This window comes from Microcaecilia unicolor, chromosome 3 (genome assembly GCF_901765095.1).
Source record: "Microcaecilia unicolor chromosome 3, aMicUni1.1, whole genome shotgun sequence".
NCBI classification, from domain to species: domain Eukaryota; kingdom Metazoa; phylum Chordata; class Amphibia; order Gymnophiona; family Siphonopidae; genus Microcaecilia; species Microcaecilia unicolor.
In genome coordinates, this window is record NC_044033.1 from 78789212 (window position 1) to 78809839 (window position 20628).

General features: G+C 45.6%; 1 protein-coding gene across 3 annotated transcripts in view; it reads right to left on the minus strand.

The window, feature by feature from the left end:
- HHAT (hedgehog acyltransferase) overlaps positions 1-20628 on the minus strand; it is a 354392-nt gene that overhangs the window by 205043 nt on the left and 128721 nt on the right. For 2 of the 3 annotated variants that reach the window (XM_030196097.1, XM_030196098.1), the window contains exon 9: positions 18492-18527. The exons of the other annotated variant lie outside the window; for it this stretch is intronic. In XM_030196097.1, the coding sequence (XP_030051957.1) occupies positions 18492-18527 (36 nt within the window). The remainder of the gene's footprint in view (positions 1-18491; positions 18528-20628) is intronic. 3 annotated transcript variants of the gene reach the window in all.

Consider the following 20628-nt stretch of genomic DNA (forward strand, 5'->3'; position numbering starts at 1 on the left):
AGCGTATTCCAAAACAATGTGTGTAACTTAATTGGCTTAAAAGGCCAATCAGTGTTGTTAACAGCACTTAACAAGCAATAAATGTACTCACTCTGCTGCTCCCCAGTATCTCTCCACACTCGTCCTTCCCTACACCCCTTCCCGTGCACTCCGCTCCATGGATAAATCCTTCTTATCTGTTCCCTTCTCCACTACTGCCAACTCCAGACTTCGCGCCTTCTGTCTCGCTGCACCCTACGCCTGGAATAAACTTCCTGAGCCCCTACGTCTTGCCCCATCCTTGGCCACCATTAAATCTAGACTGAAAGCCCACCTCTTTGACATTGCTTTTAACTCGTAACCACTCGCCTCCACCTACCCTCCTCTCCTCCTTCCTGTACACATTAATTGATTTGATTACTTTATTTTTGTCTATTAGATTGTAAGCTCTTTGAGCAGGGACTGTCTTTCTTCTATGTTTGTGCAGCGCTGCGTACGCCTTGTAGCGCTATAGAAATGCTAAATAGTAGTAATAGTAGTAGTAATAATGAGAACTAATTGGCAATAATTAGAATTTATGTGCATAACGTGCTAAGCGTGTGCTGTAATGAACTGTGCCTAAATACTAAAGTATGCAATTCAAAAGGGGTGTGGTTATGGGCTGAGAAATGGGCATTCCCAAAATTTAGGCACGTTGTTACAGAATATGGGCCAGTCTGTGTAAATCTACAAGGAAGGATTTACGCCACATTTTAGTTGGTGTAAATGGATGAATGTAGTTTTAAGCACTGGGATATCAACTAAGCATATTCTATATACTGCACCTAAATCTTATAGAATATGTTTAGGTGAAAATGATTTCCAAATGGATTTTCCTGGCGCCATATATAGAACCCCTCCCACCCCCAATAGCACCTAAATGGTGGCACCCTGTTGTAAAATTACCTCCTACATGTCAGTATGAAGGATGGAAATGTTGTGTTGTCTGTTCAGTTAAATAAAAAGTGAAAATATTTTTTAAAAGTAAAAGAAAACATTCACCACTGAATAATCAGTCCACAAATATGTAGAAAGGACAAAATAAACAACACTACACCAAGAAAATTGTTAATTATCCCTTGCATCTATTTAATTTAACAGCCTTTAATAAGGTGATGGAACCAAATTGGATACCAGAATACAAGCCTCTAATGTTCTGGCATTCAGAAAAGCTGTAAGATGATCTTGTTCATAGAGAATATACTTATGAGATTACATTTTAATGACACATTTACTGGAAAAATTGAGTCAGCGCAGGGCCCCCAAACAGTAATACTCTAGGTCACAAAATGAAAAACTAGTTCTCTTTTTCTGCATATCCCAGGAAAGGTCTGTATATTATAATTAAGAAACTGGGACTCACTTTTATGAAGGGAGAATTTCATAACACTGCCCATATCTGGCTCATCAACAAAATTTATAAACAACATTGCTGGTATCAAAGTTTCAACCTCATCCTTCTAAGAATCTCTGTTATATTCAAAGAACCCAACAATACATCCAACTATGAAATAGAAGCCTGGCAAATGGGTGGACACGACTGTTCCCATACCTTTAAAATCTCCAACATATACCTATGGAATGTGGAAATTCAAGTTAAAGCAGAATATATAGGAAATTAGTTAAATGCAAAGTTCTCTGTCTAACCGCATGGGAAAATTAGGTTCTTACCTTGGTAATTTTCTTTCCTTTAGTCATAGCAGATGAAGCCATTACGTATGGGTTATGTCCATCAACCAGCAGGGGAGATAGAGAGCACTCAAACTTTCACAGTGCCCTCTTGGCCAGCTAGCTCCACTGCCTCTTCAGTATTTGAAGCTTCCAAAGCAGTATGGCAAACCGCAATGGGAATCACAAGAGCTTTCCTCACAGCGAACGATGGCCCATCACAAGGGCATGAACTCATAAAGGAGGGAATGCACATCCTCCTGGAGGGAATAAACTCATCCTCCTTATTGTATAAGTGGAGGGGAACACATGCGCCTCCTGGAGGGAATCACACATCCTCCCAACACACTGGAGGGAATGAACTCATCCTCCTATTCATAGAACTGGAGGGGAACACACGCGCCTCCTGGAGAGAATCAACACATCCTCCAAACAAAAACATGCTGGAGGGAATGAACACATCTTCCTAAATTTAAACTGAACATGAATCCTGAAGATTGTTTTCCAACTCTCTCCCAAGGAAGGAACTTCAGGAAATTAGAACAGAACCTGAAAAACAGATTCACAGCATACAGACAATCATACAGGGAGGGCTCATGGCTTCATCTGCTATAACTAAAGGAAAGAAAATTACCAAGGTAAGAACCTAATTTTCCCTTCCTTGTCATCAAGCAGATGAAGCCATTACGTATGGGATGTAACAAAGCAATCCCTAGATAGGGTGGGAACAAGCCACACCACGCGCTAGCACTTGTGCACCAAAACGCGCATCCCTCCTGGCACCCACATCCAGCCTGTAATGTCGGGCAAAGGAGAGCTTAGGAGCCCATGTTGCTGCACTGCATATCTCTTGGAGAGAATGCTCCAGTTTCAGCCCAAGAGGAAGAAATCGCTCTAGTAGAATGTGCCTTAAAGGCTACAGGCGGAACCCTGCCGGCCAGCAGATAAGCTGAAAAGATAGTTTCTTTGAGCCAGCGGGCAATAGTGGCTTTAGACGCTGGAGACCCTCTGCGAGAACCAGATAGCAAAACAAACAGATGATCAGAAGTCCTGAAAGAGTTAGTAACTCGCAGATACTGCAGCAGAGTCCTGCGCACATCCAAAAGGTGCAGCTGCCCAAAAGATTCTGGAAACTCTTCCTCTGAAAAAGAGGGCAAGAAAATAGGCTGGTTTAAGTGAAAGGCTGAAACCACCTTAGGCATAAAGGAAGGCACGGTCCGAACCGTGACTCCGGACTCTGAAAATTGCAGAAATGGGTCTCTACAGGACAGCGCCTGGAGCTCTGACACCCGTCTCGCCGAGGTAATGGCCACCAGAAAAACGGCCTTCAGTGTCAAGTCTTTCTCCAATGCTCGCCGAAGCGGCTCAAAAGGAGATGCCTGCAGGGTTTTCAAAACTAGCCCCAGGTTCCAAGCTGGACAGGGTGCTCGCACTGGAGGTCGGAGCCGAAGCACCCCTCTAAGAAACCGTGCCACATCTGGGTGAGCAGCCAAAGACACACCTTCCACCTTACCACGAAGGGAGGCCAACGCTGCCACCTGCACCCGCAGGGAATTATAGGCCAAGCCTTTTTGTACACCTTCCTGCAAAAAGTCCAGAATCGGCGAGACAGGAGCCCGCATTGGAACAATGGCTCTGGAAGCACACCAAGACTCAAACAGGCACCAAATCCTGGCATAAGCCACGGTTGGGTCGCTGGACGAAAATGGTGTTAAAGGGGCGATCAAGGAGGACAAAGCCGTAGCGGAGAAATTAAATGAATTCTTTGCTTCGGTCTTCACCGAGGAGGATTTGGGGGGGACATCGGTGCCGGAAAGAATATTTGAAGCGGGGGAGTCGGAGAAACTAAACAAATTCTCTGTAACCTTGGAGGATGTAATGGGTCAGTTCAGCAAGCTGAAGAGTAGTAAATCACCGGGACCTGATGGTATTCATCCCAGAGTATTAATAGAACTAAAAAATGAACTTGCGGAGCTACTGTTAGAAATATGCAATCTGTCCCTAAAATCGAGTGTAGTACTGGAAGACTGGAGGGTAGCCAATGTTACTCCGATTTTTAAGAAGGGTTCCAGAGGAGATCCGGGAAATTATAGACCGGTGAGTCTGACGTCGGTGCCGGGCAAGATGGTGGAGGCTATTATTAAGAATAAAATTGCAGAGCATATACAAAAACATGGACTGATGAGACAAAGTCAGCACGGATTTAGTGAAGGGAAGTCTTGCCTCACCAATCTAATGCATTTTTTTGAGGGGGTAAGCAAACATGTGGACAATGGGGAGCCGGTTGATATTGTATATCTGGATTTTCAGAAGGCGTTTGACAAAGTGCCGCACGAAAGACTCCTGAAGAAATTGTAGAGTCATGGAATCGGAGGTAGGGTATTATTATGGATTAAGAACTGGTTGAAAGATAGGAAGCAGAGAGTAGGATTGCGTGGCCAGTATTCTCAGTGGAGGAGGGTAGTTAGTGGGGTCCCGCAGGGGTCTGTGCTGGGTCCGTTGCTTTTTAATGTATTTATAAATGACCTAGAGATGGGAATAACTAGTGAGGTAATTAAATTCGCCGATGACACAAAATTATTCAGGGTCGTCAAGTCGCAGGAGGAATGTGAACAATTACAGGAGGACCTTGCGAGACTGGGAGAATGGGCGTGCAAGTGGCAGATGAAGTTCAATGTTGACAAGTGCAAAGTGATGCATGTGGGTAAGAGGAACCCGAATTATAGCTACGTCTTGCAAGGTTCCGCGTTAGGAGTTACGGATCAAGAAAGGGATCTGGGTGTCGTCGTCGATGATACGCTGAAACCTTCTGCTCAGTGTGCTGCTGCGGCTAGGAAAGCGAATAGAATGTTGGGTGTTATTAGGAAGGGTATGGAGTCCAGGTGTGCGGATGTTATAATGCCGTTGTATCGCTCCATGGTGCGACCGCACCTGGAGTATTGTGTTCAGTACTGGTCTCCGTATCTCAAAAAAGATATAGTAGAATTGGAAAAGGTACAGCGAAGGGCGACGAAAATGATAGTGGGGATGGGACGACTTTCCTATGAAGAGAGGCTGAGAAGGCTAGGGCTTTTCAGCTTGGAGAAGAGACGGCTGAGGGGAGATATGATAGAAGTGTATAAAATAATGAGTGGAATGGATCGGGTGGATGTGAAGCGACTGTTCACGCTATCCAAAAATACTAGGACTAGAGGGCATGAGTTGAAGCTACAGTGTGGTAAATTTAAAACGAATCGGAGAAAATCTTTCTTCACCCAACGTGTAATTAGACTCTGGAATTCGTTGCCGGAGAACGTGGTACGGGCGGTTAGCTTGACGGAGTTTAAAAAGGGGTTAGATAGATTCCTAAAGGACAAGTCCATAGACCGCTATTAAATGGACTTGGAAAAATTCCGCATTTTTAGGTATAACTTGTCTGGAATGTTTTTACGTTTGGGGAGCGTGCCAGGTGCCCTTGACCTGGATTGGCCACTGTCGGTGACAGGATGCTGGGCTAGATGGACCTTTGGTCTTTCCCAGTATGGCACTACTTATGTACTTATGTACTTAAGTGGACCGCTTGCGGGCTTGCAGGAGAGTGGAAATAACTTTATTGGAATAACCTTTATCCCTCAATTGCGCCCTCTCAATAGCCATGCCGTAAGACCAAAGCGGCCGGCGTCCTCCATGGCTACCGGTCCCTGAGTCAACAGGTTCGGTACCAGAGGTAACGGCAGAGGAGCCTCCAGGAGCATCTGTCGGAGGTCTGCATACCAAGGTCTCCTTGGCCAATCCGGGACGATGAGGACCACTTCTCCTGGGTGCAGCCGAATCCGCAAGAGCAGGCGCCCTATCAAGGGCCATGGGGGAAACACATAAAGTAGACCCGGAGGCCAGGGTTGAGCCAAGGCATCCAACCCCGCCGAGCGAGGATCTCTCCGTCTGCTGAAGAAGCACGGGACTTTGGTATTGGCACTTGTCGCCATTAGATCCATCACGGGCTTGCCCCATTTGGCACAGATCTGCAGGAATACTTCGTCTGCCAGATTCCATTCTGCTGGATCGATCTGATGCCTGCTCAGATAATCGGCCTGCACATTGCTCTGACCTGCAATATGAGCTGCCGACAGACACTGAAGATGCAGCTCGGCCCAGTGGCAAATCAGTTCGGCCTGTGCGGCTAGTGCTCTGCACCTTGTTCCGCCTTGTCGATTTATATAGGCCACCGTTGTCGTGTTGTCCGACATCACTCTGACAGCCAATCCTTCCAGGGTCACTTGAAAGGCCAGAAGCGCCTGAAACACCGCTTTCAACTCTAGGCGGTTGATGGACCACTCCGACTCCTCGGGTGTCCATAGACCCTGGGCATGCTTCCCCTTGCAGTGTGCGCCCCAGCCCTTCAGGCTGGCATCTGTTACCACTAGGCACCAAACGGGGAGCGTCAGCGGCATTCCTCGCCGCAGCATGCTGTCCGAGAGCCACCACTCCATGCTGAGACGGGCCGCAGGGAGCCAAGTAAGTCTGCATTGGTAATCCTGAGAAATAGGAGACCATCTCCGGAGTAGGGAATACTGTAGAGGTCTCAGGTGCGCTCTCGCCCAGGGAACCACTTCCATCGTGGCTGTCATCGATCCCAGCAGCTGGACAATGTCCCAAGCTCGCGGGCGGGGCATCCTCAGGAGCAGACGGACCTGATTCTGAAGCTTGCACCGCCTTAGCTCGGGTAGGAACACATAGCCCGAGACTGTGTCGAACCTGGCCCCCAAAAACTCTAGAGATTGTGAAGGGGACAGGTGACTTTTGGCCATATTGACGACCCAGCCTAGAGATTGCAGTACTGAGACCACTCTGGCTGTAGCTTGTAAGCTCTCTGTTGCAGAGTCTGCTCTGATGAGCCAGTCGTCTAGGTACGGGTGAACCCTGATACCTTCTCGCCTGAGAAAAGCAGCTACTACCACCATTACCTTCGAAAAGGTTCGGGGAGCTGTGGCAAGGCCAAAAGGCAAGGCCCTGAACTGGAAATGTTTTCCCAACACCGCAAACCTCAGAAACTTCTGGTGCGGGGGCCAAATGTGCAAGTAAGCTTCTTTCAGGTCTAGAGACGTGAGAAACTCTCCTGGCTGAACCGCCACAATGACGGAGCGCAGGGATTCCATGTGGAAATGCCGCACTCTCAGGGACTTGTTCACTTCTTTTAAGTCCAGAATAGGGCGAAAGGACCCACCTTTTCGCGGCACCACAAAGTAGATGGAGTATCGGCCGCAGCCTTGCTCGGCGGGAGGCACCGGGGTCACTGCCCCTAACTGAATCAGACCTTGTAAAGTCTCCTCCACCGCCGCCCGTTTGACGGCAGAACCGCATCGGGACTCCACAAACACGTCTCTTACTGGGGCGTTGAATTCTATTCTGTATCCATCTCTGATCAGGTCCAGAACCCACTGATCTGAGGAAATCTTGGCCCACTCCTCGACAAAGAGGGAAGCCGTCCTCCGATGACAGGCATCGAGGAGAGGGCCGGCGCACCATCATTGAGAGGGTCGCCCCTGAACTCCTGGTCTTGAGCCACCGGCTGCGGAACGCTTGTCCGAGCGAAAGGAGTTCCTCTGCTGACCACGGGCACGTGAAGTGAACCCAGCAGAACACCCCGGGCGGTACCTTCTAGCTTCACGGAAGCGAGGTCTGTACGAGGAGTGGACTGCCTGGCCCTTAGAGGAAGGCCTCTGCCTATCTTCGGGCAAGCGCTGGGGTTTTGGATCACCCAGGCCTTTCACAATTTTCTCTAACTCCTCACCAAATAGGAGAAGTCCTTGAAAAGGTAACTTCACCAACCTTTGTTTAGAGGCCTTGTCCGCTGCCCAGTGTCGTAGCCACAGACGACGGCGAGCCGCCACTGCTACTGCCATTTGTTTAGCCGAAGCTCTGACAAGGTCATAAAGGGCATCAGCCAGAAAGGACAAGGCCACCTCCATCCGCGGAGCCACATCCAAGAAGGGCTCCGCTCCATCTCCGGGCTGAGCCACTGCCTGTTGCAGCCAAGCTAGGCAGGCTCTCACAGCATAACAGCTGCATGCAGACGCCCGAACAGTGAGACCTGCAATTTCAAAGGACCGTTTCAACGCTGTTTCCAGCCTACGGTCTTGAACGTCCTTCAGGGCAACACCTCCTTCAACAGGGAGGGTAGTTCTCTTTGTCACTGCAGTGACTAGGGCAACCACTGTAGGCATTTGAAAACGAGCCATATGTCCCTCACGCAGAGGGTATAACTGCCCCATAGCCCTGGAAACTCTCAAAGGTCCCTCGGGGTCAGCCCACTGAGCCGAAACAAGCTCTAGGATGGAGTCATGCAAAGGGAAGGCCCGAGCAGCTTTCTTGGTACTAGCCATCCTGGGATTACCCGAGGAGGCCATGCCACTGTCAGGATCTTCAATCGAGAGGGCCTGCAGGGTATCTGAAATAAGCGCTGGCAGCTCATCACGGTGGAAAATCCTCACCGCGGAGGGATCATCCAGATCCTGTGGTAAATCCGCACCTGACTCTGGTTCCTCAGACCAAGAACGTCTGTCAGAGTTCTCCGAATCCTCACACCCCGACCACGGGGGGGGGGAGGGGGGGGGGGGGGGGGGGAAGGTGCACCACAATCTGAAGGGGAATTAACCCTTCTGCGCTTATCTTTAGGCCAAGCATCCGGGAAAAAAGCCTCACTGGGCAGTCCCAGGCCAGAATCCATCGGGGGGGGGGGGAGGCAATCAGAGGAGCCTCAGGCGACCCTTGAGGAAGGGCTCTTTTCATCATGTATGCTTTATGCAGCAAAAGCACAAAATCCAGGGAGAAAATCCCACCCTGGGCACCCAAATCCTGTCCGGTGGTAGCCACTCCTGAAATAACCTCATCTCAAGGTGCCCCACCCGGCTCAGGTCTCTCCGTGTCCACGGAGGCCGCACCATGCGGTGTAAGCAAAATGGCGCCCGCTGCCAGCTCAGAGCGTGAACAAACATCGCTCGCCATGCTCGGGCCGGCTCCTACGCCAATACAGCACGATTTACAGAGCCCTGCTGCTGATTTGCGCTTGCCACAAGTGGAACAGCGCTTTACATTGTCCGCAGCCATCGCCGAAAAACGGCGGTAAAATCCAAAATGGCGGTTCGCGCCAAAATCGCCCCAATCGCGGGCCCACCCCGGAGGAGTTGGAAAACACTCTTACCTCAAAGGATCTAGTGTACAACTACGATCCTGCTGAAAATCAGGTCAAAAACCTCTGTTCCAGCGTCTCTGCGTTTAAAAACGCGACGTGACTTTTTTTTTTTTTTTTTTTTTTTAAGCTGTGAGGAAAGCAGAGGTATTGAAGACTCCGGAGGCTCAGATGAGTGGGAAAGGCAGGGAAAGGGCGAACCTATATGCCTGCATCCACTGTTGGTGGGTAAGGACAGGGAAAGCAAGGCAATATGTCCACATCCACAGAGGTATGGGTAAGGCAGGGAAAGGGCTAACCTATGTGACTTTAAAGTGAAGCTGCTATAGCCTCCAACACCCCAGTTAACAACTGGCAAGCCAGGAACCACCTCCCGGCAGATTTTTCTGGAGCTCGAACAAGCTGCAGCCACCCTGCTAAGGGAGATAGAGAATACTGAAGAGGCAGTGGAGCTAGCTGGCCAAGAGGGCACTGTGAAAGTTTGAGTGCTCTCTATCTCCCCTGCTGGTTGATGGACATAACCCATACGTATTGGCTTCATCTGCTTGATGACAAGGAAACTTAAGTTTTCAATCTTTCAGTGAAAATCGGTATACTTAATCAAATAAGACTCATTTTCTGTAATAGTCCTTTTTTCTCCACAGTGGTTTCTACCACTTCTATGTGCTGGATTATTTTATGGTCTGTGCCCTGAGAAAGGCAAGGACAAATCAAACTCGGGTATACATATAAAGTATTACATACCATGTAAAATGAGTTTATCTTGTTGGGCAGACTAGATGGACCGTTCAGGTCTTTTATCTGCCGTCATTTACTGTGTAATTTACTATGTAGCAAGAAAAAAAATTGCAACTGAGTAGAAATTACTCTTAACTGTGAAGTAAAAGAAGAATCTAGCTTAACAATTGCATCTCAACAAATTTACCTGTCCTGTTTGCTATATGAAACAAAACACCAATGCTTCTCCTTCCATATCCGTTCCTCAAACTCCTACAGCCATCTTCACTCTGGGGTCCTGTTCTCTATTCATGCTGCCATCTCATCCTCTAAAGTTCAGATGGGCCATATTTTATCCCTCCAATAGAGCGAATAAACTGGCCCCTGATAAGGCACCTGCAGTGCCAACCTTTGCTTTTTACTTAAGCAAGTTCATATGACAACATATCAATGAGACAGTTTAATTTTCCATCATCATGGCTGGGTCTATTCTAATCGGTGTGCATGTTTGTATTTGCGGGATATGGATGAGTTAGGAAACTTGTTAGTGAATCAGTTTTTCATTTTAGCCTTGTGTCTTGTAAATGCATGTCATTGACTTTTAGTCAAGTTAGCAATATATACATTTTAATAAATGAAAAGAAACCTCCACCTGTGCCTGTGCAGATCATACCTCAACTCTTCTCACAGGATCTACTGGCAATGAATGCTGTTCAGGGCTCAGCAAATTTTTCCCCTCCTGCCTGACCTCCTTTCCTTGCCACTTCTAGAAATGGAGCACCCCTGAGTGTTGCATGCTGCTGCTGAGTGACAAGAGTTGTCCATTAAACCACTGGATTTCTAGGGCACCTGTAATGTGGGGTAAGGATGGGTCTCACCCATAAGCTTCCCCACAGAAAACAGTAGGGAAACAAATAAATGTAGAAATTAGTGTTGGTAAGCACACATGGTACTTAGGGTGCCACCACCTTGCCCAGAAGCAGTGAGAGTTCGTTTGGAAGCAGGAGACCCCTTGTTTACCACAGGGTCTCCTGCTTCCAAATTCTGTGCATACACAATCATTCCAGTGCAGTGATGTAAAACGTCCCCCCCCCCCCCAACTCCTGATTTCCCCTAATATCGCATATATGCCACACTGAATGGTTTCTGATTTTTAAACAAAATGTAATCTTTGACAAAGGAAACCTGAGTAAACACATAGCATGGTTTTTACATTATTCATTTATTTAGGGAACAAAGTTATCCAACACCTTTATCACCCATATGAAAAACACTGCCCCAGGGCCGTGCCGATGCGGTAAGCGGGGTAAGCGCCGCAGGGGGGCGCCATCCTCTGGGGGGCGCCGCCGCTGCGTGCTTACCTTGCCCCTCCCACTCCCATGTAGAAACTGCCCACCCTCTTCTCCCCCCCAAGATCCCTTTCCTTTTTTTTTTTCTTTTAAATTTACCTTCCTCCAGCAGCGCAGCGTCAGTGAAGGAGGCGGCGCTCCCAGTCCCGACGTCTCTAGCCTTCCATTGGTTCGCTCAGTGTCCCGCCTTCTTCTGACGTCATCACGTCAGAAGAAGGCGGGATACTGAGCGAACCAATGGAAGGCTAGAGACGCCGGGACTGGGAGCGCCGCCTCCTTCACTGACGCTGCGCTGCCGGAGGAAGGTAAGTTTAAAAGAAAAAAAAAAGGAAAGGGAGCTTGGGGGGGAGAAGAGGGCGGGCAGTTCCTACATGGGAGCGGGAGGGCAGGGGAGAGAGGAGCATAGATGGGAGGGCAGGGTTCATGGAAGGGAGAGATGGGAATTGCTTGATCGGGATGAATGGCGGGGGCAGGGGACAGATGGGCATGGATGGGTGGGAGGGTAGGGCTCAGGGAGAGAGGGGAATCGCTGCCTTGGAGCCAGGCAGGTGCTGGGGGGCGGCGGCGGCGCCAACTGGTAGTCTGCAGGGGGGCGCCAGAGACCATTGGTACGGCCCTGCACTGCCCCCTTAGTTACTCAATCAACCAATTGACCAAATTTAATTGATAGACTCAGCTGATTGAACAGTCGGCCTTGACTGCAGCCAGCCTTGTCCAATCTAAACCTAAAGCTTATAATTTATTAGAAATTACCATACTGCTCAACCTAACTTGCAGACCTGAGTGGTTTACAAAACTAAAGACCAAAGAGAATCCACATAAGTGGAGAACTCAAAAGATCACACGGATTATCTCAAGGAGAAAGAAAAGTGGGAACAAAGGCAACGGTTTCCAGAGACTGGAGCACACAATATCCTGGGTTGAAATGAGACTTTATTGGAAATCAAAAACGACTCAACACAATGTTGTGTTTACAATCCCAGCATTCAGCACTGTTACACGACCAATGGTCTTTCTAAAGACCCTCACTGTTTTTATTACGGTTTTTATGATTTTTATTGTTAGACGTTTTGATTCTTTTTTTAAACACAGACTCCTGATGTAGGCCATTCGGCCGAAACACAACGTTGTGTTGAGTCGGTTTTTATTTCCAATAAAGTCTCGTTTCAACCCCAGATATTGTGTACTCCAGTCTCTGGAAACTGTGGCCTTTGTTCCCACTTTTCTTTCTCCTTACAAAACTAAAGATACATAAACAGGCAGAAAGGAACTACAATATGAGAGAAGAAAGAATTTTATCATACACATACACAGAGCAAGCTCAGACTAAACAGCAGCAAATAGGGAGGGTCATAGACGGCAAAAAAAGAGAAGAGGTGTGTTACGAAATGCCTAGCCACCAGCCTGGGGCTACCCAGTGGCCACTTAAGAGGGTCTATCCCCAGCACAGCTCAACTCCGCCTGCACCTGCCACTTGTGCTCTACACTAGCACCCTCCTCCCACCAACTGGATCCCAACTGCCTCTGGGCAAGTCTCCCACTCTCAAATTATCCCCCAGTGATTCCTAGGTTATTGCGGTCACACTCCCAGTGGTCCCACAGTTCCTAGAAAGCTCCTACAGACCCAATACACAAACCACTAGGATTCTTAGTCAGTCTAGACAAGCAGAGGCAATAAACTAAAAATGTTTATTGACGTGAAAAATTAGAACAATGAACAGAAAAGGTACAATTAGCAAACAGTAACAAGTAACTGAATATGGATCAATTATAAAAATATCTAAACATCTGTTCACTACCTGGAGAGTACAGGAAATATAGCTGCTCACAGGTTATCAAATATAACTGTTCACAGGGCCTCAGCAAAGATCTTTCTCTTTCTTCTCCCAAACTGAGCCTGGAGAAAAATCCAGTATGTCCTAGATTAATTTGAGCTCCTGGGCCAGAGCCTAGAACAACAAGTTTTAAAAATAGCTAGCCACATCACGGCAGGTTGCCTCTTAGCTGAGTTAACTAAAGAGGGATCAATCATTTCTCGGTAACAGCTTTAAACATAAACATGCACCACCTGCTGGCAGTTTCACAGGCTTAATAACCCACTGTTTTGTCACAAGGGGGAAATGGGAAAGGAGAGGAAGAAGAGCTGTAAGTCTGAGCTGAATCATCACTATATACTGAACCTTACCATGACAGTGTAGTCACTACAAAGTTTCTAGAAGAATGCTATGCCAAAATCAAGCAACATTCAAGAAGAGATGAGCAAATAAAGTAGTTGAAATATATCAGTCTGAAAAGTGCTGGGCGGTGCTGCTGCTGAGTGACAAGAGTTGTCCATCAAGCAACTGGATTTCTAGGGGAACTGTAATGAAGGGTAAGCCTAGGTCTGACCTTTAAGCCATTTCTAAAGTTCTGCGACTGCCAAACCACAATGAAAACCATCATCTACAAAAGGAGAAGACCTGGAATTTTCCAAGGATTAGCTGAATTACCAAAATTACTCCAAGTCACAGCAACACCTTATCAGGGAAGTCACAAAACATCCCAGGACAACATCCAAAGATCTACAGGCTAAGATCTGTAGCCTAAGGTCAGTGTTCATGACTTAACAGGAAACTGCTGCTATCCAAGAGTAGAAGAAGATAACACAAAAGCAAAGGTGAAAAACAGTTGTCCCAAAAGTTGAATTCCAAATTATAATATACTTTATAGTGTTGAAAGGACTTTACACGAATTCGTGTTTCGGCCAAATGGCCTTCATCAGGAGTCTGATCTCACAACTTGATCTCAAATAAAGTGATCTTAAACATGCATATATACCTTCATGGAGTTATGGCAAAATAAGAAGATAAAATGTAGGACGCGCATTCAAGCTTGTCTAAGGAAATACAATGCTCCTATCACTGGTATTAACATGAATACTGGCTCATGTCACATTTCAAACACACCCCTGGTTGATCCCTAAGCCTTTTTGGATAATAAACTATGGACAGGTGAGTCAAAAATGGAACTCTCTGGGCAACACAGGTTCCACTATATCTGGTATAAATCAAACACTCCTATTTCACATACTAACATCATACCAACAATCAAACATGGTGGTGGTAGTGTGATGTGTATGGGGATGCTTTGCTGCCTCAAGACCTGGAAAACTTGCCATTATCTAAGGAAACAAGAATTCTGCACTGTGCCAGAAAATTCCTAAGGAGAATGTCTGGTCATCTGTCCATGAGCTAAAGCTGAGATATAACTAGGTTATGTGACAAGACAATGAACCAAAACACAAAAGCAAGTCTACATCTGGATGGTGTGTCCACTTAAGCCGGGTCTATGGCTGGTGTAAACTGGTGCTCCTAAGTGCAACAAGCAGCACATGCAACCTACATTATTCTATAATCTGTGTGCATAAGTGGGGGACACGCCCATGTTACACCTGCATGGAATGCCCCCCTTACAGTTGGGTGCCATGCCACTTATACACACCCTTACAGAATATTACTTAGGGTGCTTAGCAAGTAAGTGGCACTTTTTGCTGCATTTAAGCACACAAGATTTGCATAGAATTGACTTTAAAATGGGGTCTCTGCTATACGGAAATATATCTTATGCATATTCATTGTGATAATCCTCAAATCCCAACTGGCTAGGTGTGCCTCCAGAAGAGGGCTAAGAAGCACTGAGATGGAAACTTCATCATCAATAATCTGGTTACCCTTATTGATAAAACACACAGGAATCCATGTGCTTAACAGAAAGCAAAAAATCCCCACAAGAGATAAGCTTTCATTTCTAACCTTTTCTTAGATGAGGCTGAAACCTAAATTTTACCTCCCAAATCTCATTTTGTATGTCTGCATATCCCTTAGTGCATGTTCAAGATCTTGATTTACCAGATAGCCTGCCTTTAATAGGATAAGCAGGACTGTTAAAATTATTTCTGTTTTGAAACCTCTAAAAATTACACTGACATTCTCAAACGCTTTTAGTACATGGTCTAAGCCTGATACCCTTATCTATTCCACAAATACAAAACCTGACATTATTCAGTTGTATGCATGCTGAACCTTGATAATATGAGAGCTTATTAATCAAATTGATCAACTGCACACCTTGTTTACCAAATTGTGCACAGGTTCCATAGACTGAAAGAAAATGTTAGAAGTTTACTTCAATTGAGAAATTAATTTATATTATCAGTCACACATAATGCAAATGATATCAAAACAGCACAGCTCAATACAATTATGCCCATGCCAACAGACATTCTGTAAAATGTTTGTGGACATGCATGAGAAATTACACTACTTAACATGAAACTACTCTCTAACTGCTCACATCTGTGTAAGGACCGCTCACAGATTTGCAGTATATGAATTTTAACAGATGCATTGTACTTAAGCTCAATTTGTTTTACTCCACTTCAATTCAAAAAACATATATAGTGCATTAAACTTAAGTCCTCATACATTCAGCACCATGAGAGTTGAGTCCGCAGAACGGTACACAGAATTCTGTAGGCACAGTAAAAATTATGTGATGTCTGCAGTGCGAAATATGTTCACAAATTGCCATTTAAACTATTAAAGATGAGACTTCCATTGACATCAACTGAGTGATGCGGCTTCAATCTGAGGCGCCGAATGAAATCCTTTGATTTTCTGTGACATTAGTGAGTCCCAGCCTTTGGGACCTTATTTGATAACTTCCATACCTTCAGTAACACAGCGCGCTTCTAAAGATCTGGCGGGGTAGCATGGTGAAACAGCATCCAAGTGAGATAAAACAGTACTTTTCCTCCCAGCCACATGACAAATGGGGTTAAAAAGGGCCTCCAAAAATGGGGATTGAAATCTTTAATCATATGTTGAAGAAACAGTACTTGAATGGACCAGACACGGTCCGTGTTTCGGCGCACAGCACCTGCCTCAGGGGTCGCAAGAAAAAGCAGACAACATGCGGCAGTATTGTGAAGACAATACAGTTAAGAAGATCAATGAACTGCAACGCCATGTGATCCCCTTCGCAATAGAGGACATAAAAATACTCTGGTGAGCAAACGCAGTCCTTCAGTAGCGGACTAAGTCAAGTAAAACTTGTCTATGTCGTGCAGGTCTTTGGAAGGAGTCTGAATCTTCTACTGCATCAGCTCTCCTGCCAAGAGCGCCCACCCAGAACAATTGTTTGAATCGCAAGTCTGTGGAAGCGGGGAATTCTCCCTGTTCTTAACTTTGCCTTGGCTTGTTTCTATTTTCTGCCAGCCTTTGAGATGGTATTTGATTGCCTGGGATGACTATTACTGGATTTTATTTTTTAGCTTTATCCAGGGGAATCCACTTCTATTTTTAACCTATTACTATACTCTTTTTTGGGGGAGGAGTGGGGTGGGATGGAGGGTAGTGGGATAGTAAGAGGAGGGAGAATTCTTTGGTGTGGCTAGGGGGTGGGTGAGATTGGAATTCTTGTGCTAAATTTCATCTTAGCAATGTTTTCATAGTTACGCTCAAGTCTTCTTAGTCTTCCTTGCAGTCTGGTGTCCATTGGGATGCCTTTGCTTGGTCTGCAGCTTGCCCTAATGGCTCCTCCCCTCCCTTCTGACACCATGCCTTTAATGTCCTCAGCTGGAATGTCTGTGGGGTTAATTCCCCTATAAAACGGAAAAACATTTTTATGGCCACGCGGTGTCATGGGGCAGGGGTGGCACTGATTCAATAGACACATCTGAGTGCCCTGGAACACTCCAAACTCCAATGGGAGTGGGTTGGTCATTGCTTTCACTCCTTGACCCATCGACAGGACCCATCGACATTCAGTATACAGAAGAACTGGAGATATAGTATTTTCTGCAATCTGGATAAATCAGAATGTGTGTATAAGAGATCCGGTGACTACAATAAGCCTCTCTTCTTCAAACAGGGAAGCACATAGCAACAAGTGATCATTTTGAATATTTTCTTGCACAGGAATAGGTTGAGGTCCCCGAGATCTAATATGGGTCATAATCATCCTATCTGTTTGGGGATCAAGAAGAACCTGAGGTGGGTAGGTGGGACAGGTAGGAGGCACTTTGGGGGGAGTGGGGTTCTCAGATGCACTGATGTTTGGGAGGGAGTGGGTAAAGCACGGTTAAGGGACTGTTGGTTAATCTGGAAGGTCGAACAACCAAAAGTTGGTTAACTGAGACTCTACTGCATTTCTTTTCCTTCTCTCTTTTATCTATATATTATATTTTGCTGTTTGTAAACTGCTCAGAAGGTCCTCCTATTGGCCAGTATATCAATAATTATTACATTTCAAACTCTAGCAGGCCCCTGGGGTAGCCTTTATTCATGGATTTATAGTCAAGTATCATCTCTTTGCAAGTAATAAACAGATATTCTGTACAGTTGTATGTAAACAGATTTTGGCACTAGCAAATTTGTGTTCTTCTCTATAAGCAGGGACGACTTGGTTACTCTAGACAACTAGCTAGTAGAAAAACCCTGCAACTTATCTTAAGGTTTCAACTAAAGCCTCAACAGAGTGTAACCAGGTTGAGTGTATGGCTGGATGCTGAGTTATCTATCACTCATCAAACAGAACACCTAGCAAAACTGCGTTTGGCACTCTTAAATTAAGTAGATCCTATGCATTTCTTCATAGGAGACTCATTGTCAGTAATACAGTGCTTGGTAACTGGCAATTCCCTTTACCAAGGGTAAAGCTTAAATGCCTGTAGTTTAACTAAAACATAATGTGAAAAATGATTAAAAGAAAGAAGAAATTTAATCATATGTTTCCCATTTTGCACCAATTACACTGACTTCCTATTGAAGAACAAATTCAATTTAAATTATTTCACTAGACTTTCACTGTCTTCATTTGTCCTTTGCTAGGTATTTGGCTAATATGCTTCATCATTATTAGCCAACCAAAGTGCACAAGTTCTCTCAACAGTTGCTTCTAGAGCTGCTAAGGTATCCAGTTAGAAGTCACAAGCTATCTGGCATTTGTTATCTTGCAAAATGTGCCTGGAGCGGAACAAGCTGTACTTTTGGAAGAAAATAAAAATTTGGCCCTTTGGTCATGAATGTATCAAGGAGACAGTGGGTTGTAATTGGAGCTGTATTTCACAATTAAAATGAATGTTTATTTATTTATTTATTTATTTATTTACCACTGCAGCTCCTTGTGACTCTGGGCAAGTCACTTAACCCTCCATTGCCCAGAGCCACAAGGAGCTGCAGTGGATAAATAAATAAATAACATACCTCTAATCAGAATTACAAATTATAATTAAAACGTAGCCCTAAAAAAAAATTAAAAAATAAAAAGCAATGAAAAGATAAGAAGTACAAAATACAAACTGAAACATTACAAATTACAGAATCTAAAATAGCATGCAGAATAGCTATAAACAACCTTACAGTATTCACAGTTTACTTCAGAAAAGCAAGCCTAGTTGTAATGTGTAATGTTAATGAATTTTGTTTATAATTTGATTTTAATCTGCTCTGGGACCTAGCATTAGGTAAAACAGACTAAAATACCTATTACTTATTAATTATATGTTTTGATCACATAACATATTCTCTTACCTTATAAGAAAGCGATGAAGCCCAACATCAAAACTTCTGTCAATAAAATTGATATATATCACAGTCAGTAACACTATGGCAACAGAATTCAGTTCTATTTATCTAGACACAATTGTCTAAAACAAGCTCATGCCAATAAAAGAAAATTATATAATGCTACATAGAGTACATCCTAACACTTAAAACACTTAAGGGGAAAATCTGGCAGAAGAGAACCAGAAATGTCAATCACCAGTTGAAAGTCATTGAAGTAATGGAATTTTGGGGATAGCACACTCAGGAGCTCACTCATACCATCTGTGCAGCTGCATATCAACTACAAGCCTCAATGACATTCCATGGAAACAGATCAATTGATCAAACTGTGCAAGACAGAAATTTCTGGTGAATACAATCAAGATGTGCAGTCAACGTTTAGCCAAATAAAAGAGTATAAATCTTCCATTCTGTTTTCTACATAATTAGAAAGTATAGATATTGCCAATATTTTAGATAAATAAATATTCCTTCCTGATAAGCGAGTGTCCAGCTGTAACTAAACTCATCTTAAAACTGGTTTTGGGGCCAGCCGAAGGCAGCATGCTTTCATTGCTGACACTGTTGACAGCCCAGAAGGAGGGAGAACTGCAGCGCACTGGGGGGGGAGGGGTAGACGGCGGACGGCAATGCCACACAGGTCATGATGGGTGGCAAGCTGTTTTTCTGAGGTGGCGCTTGCTATCCCATAGTCCATTTGGAAGGACTGGGAAGGGAGATAGTGGACACTGTGGTGAGTGGAGGGAGAGAGAGATGCTGCACCACGGGTGGCAGGGGATTGGGGAGGGGAGGTAAAAGAGATGCCACAATCGTATAGGGATAGGGAGTCCATGAAGGAGAGAGCTCGGATGAGGAAGAGAAGCTGGACCCAAGGGGAGAAAGAGAGAGATGCTGGATTGACCAGAGGGAAATGAGAAAGATGGGATGGGTTGGTGGAGAGTAGGAAAGATGCTGGAGCCAGAGAGATGCAGTACCATGGGGAGGGTCAGGGGAAAGTGGAAGTGCTGGCTGAGGGGGTACGGACAAGGGAGGGATGGTGACACAGAGAGCAGATACTGAACATGAGGGGACAGGGACACAGTGGGGATATGCTGGACATGACAGATAAGAACATAGAGGGAATGACGGTGAACATGAAGAAAGAAGAAATGTCAAATGGACAGGAGACATTGGAAAGCAGAAGATGGATGGGACTAGGGGACAAGGGAGACAGATCAGAAGATGGATGGGACGAGGGTAGAAGGGGGACAGATCAGATGACTGGGACTTGGACACTCAATGAGAGTGTTGAGGAGCAGAGCAGGGAATTATAGATAGGACAGATAACATGGGAATTTTGAGGGATGCTTATACTTCGGATTGGTATGAGTGTATGTTGATGGGTTGGGGAAATGAGTGAAGGTGTGAAATGGATAAGAGAAGAGGAAGAAATACAATGAGATGAAGTTTGGGGGAAGTTTGAGACATAATGGCCTGGAAGTACATAAGTAATGCCATACTGGGAAAAGACCAAGGGTCCATCAAGCCCAGCATCCTGTCCACGACAGCGGCCAATCCAGGCCAAGGAGAGGATGTGAGGCACTGAAAAGGGATGGGAGTACTGGAGAGGGGGTTGGGAGGAAGGTGATGGGTCTCTGAAGGGATTGTGTGAGGGTGGAAATGGGGTTAAAAAGATGATGAAAGATGCAGTAGGACATGGAGTAAAAGGTAAGAGAGAAGAATGGCCTGGAGGCAAGGGAAGGAAGGAGAGACAGGGATGGAGCTAGGGCTGGTGAGAAGATGAGAGGCAGTGATGGAGGGTAGATGAGGGCTAAGAGGGTGAGTACAGAGGATGGGAATAGGAAAGTAAGGAAGTAAGTGAACGATGAGGAGGGGGATAGGAGACTGGGAAATGAGAGAGACAGAGGGGGCGATGGGAGGGATATGGGAAAAGCTAGTAGGTTACTATAGATGAAAAAGTGAAAAGGAGACTAAGGACTAGAACAGGGGTTTTCAACCCAGTCCTCAGGGCACACCCAGCCAGTCAGGGTTTTCAGGATATCCCCATTAAATTCAATGACTGGCTGGGTGTGCCCCGAGGACTGAATTGAAAACCTCTGGA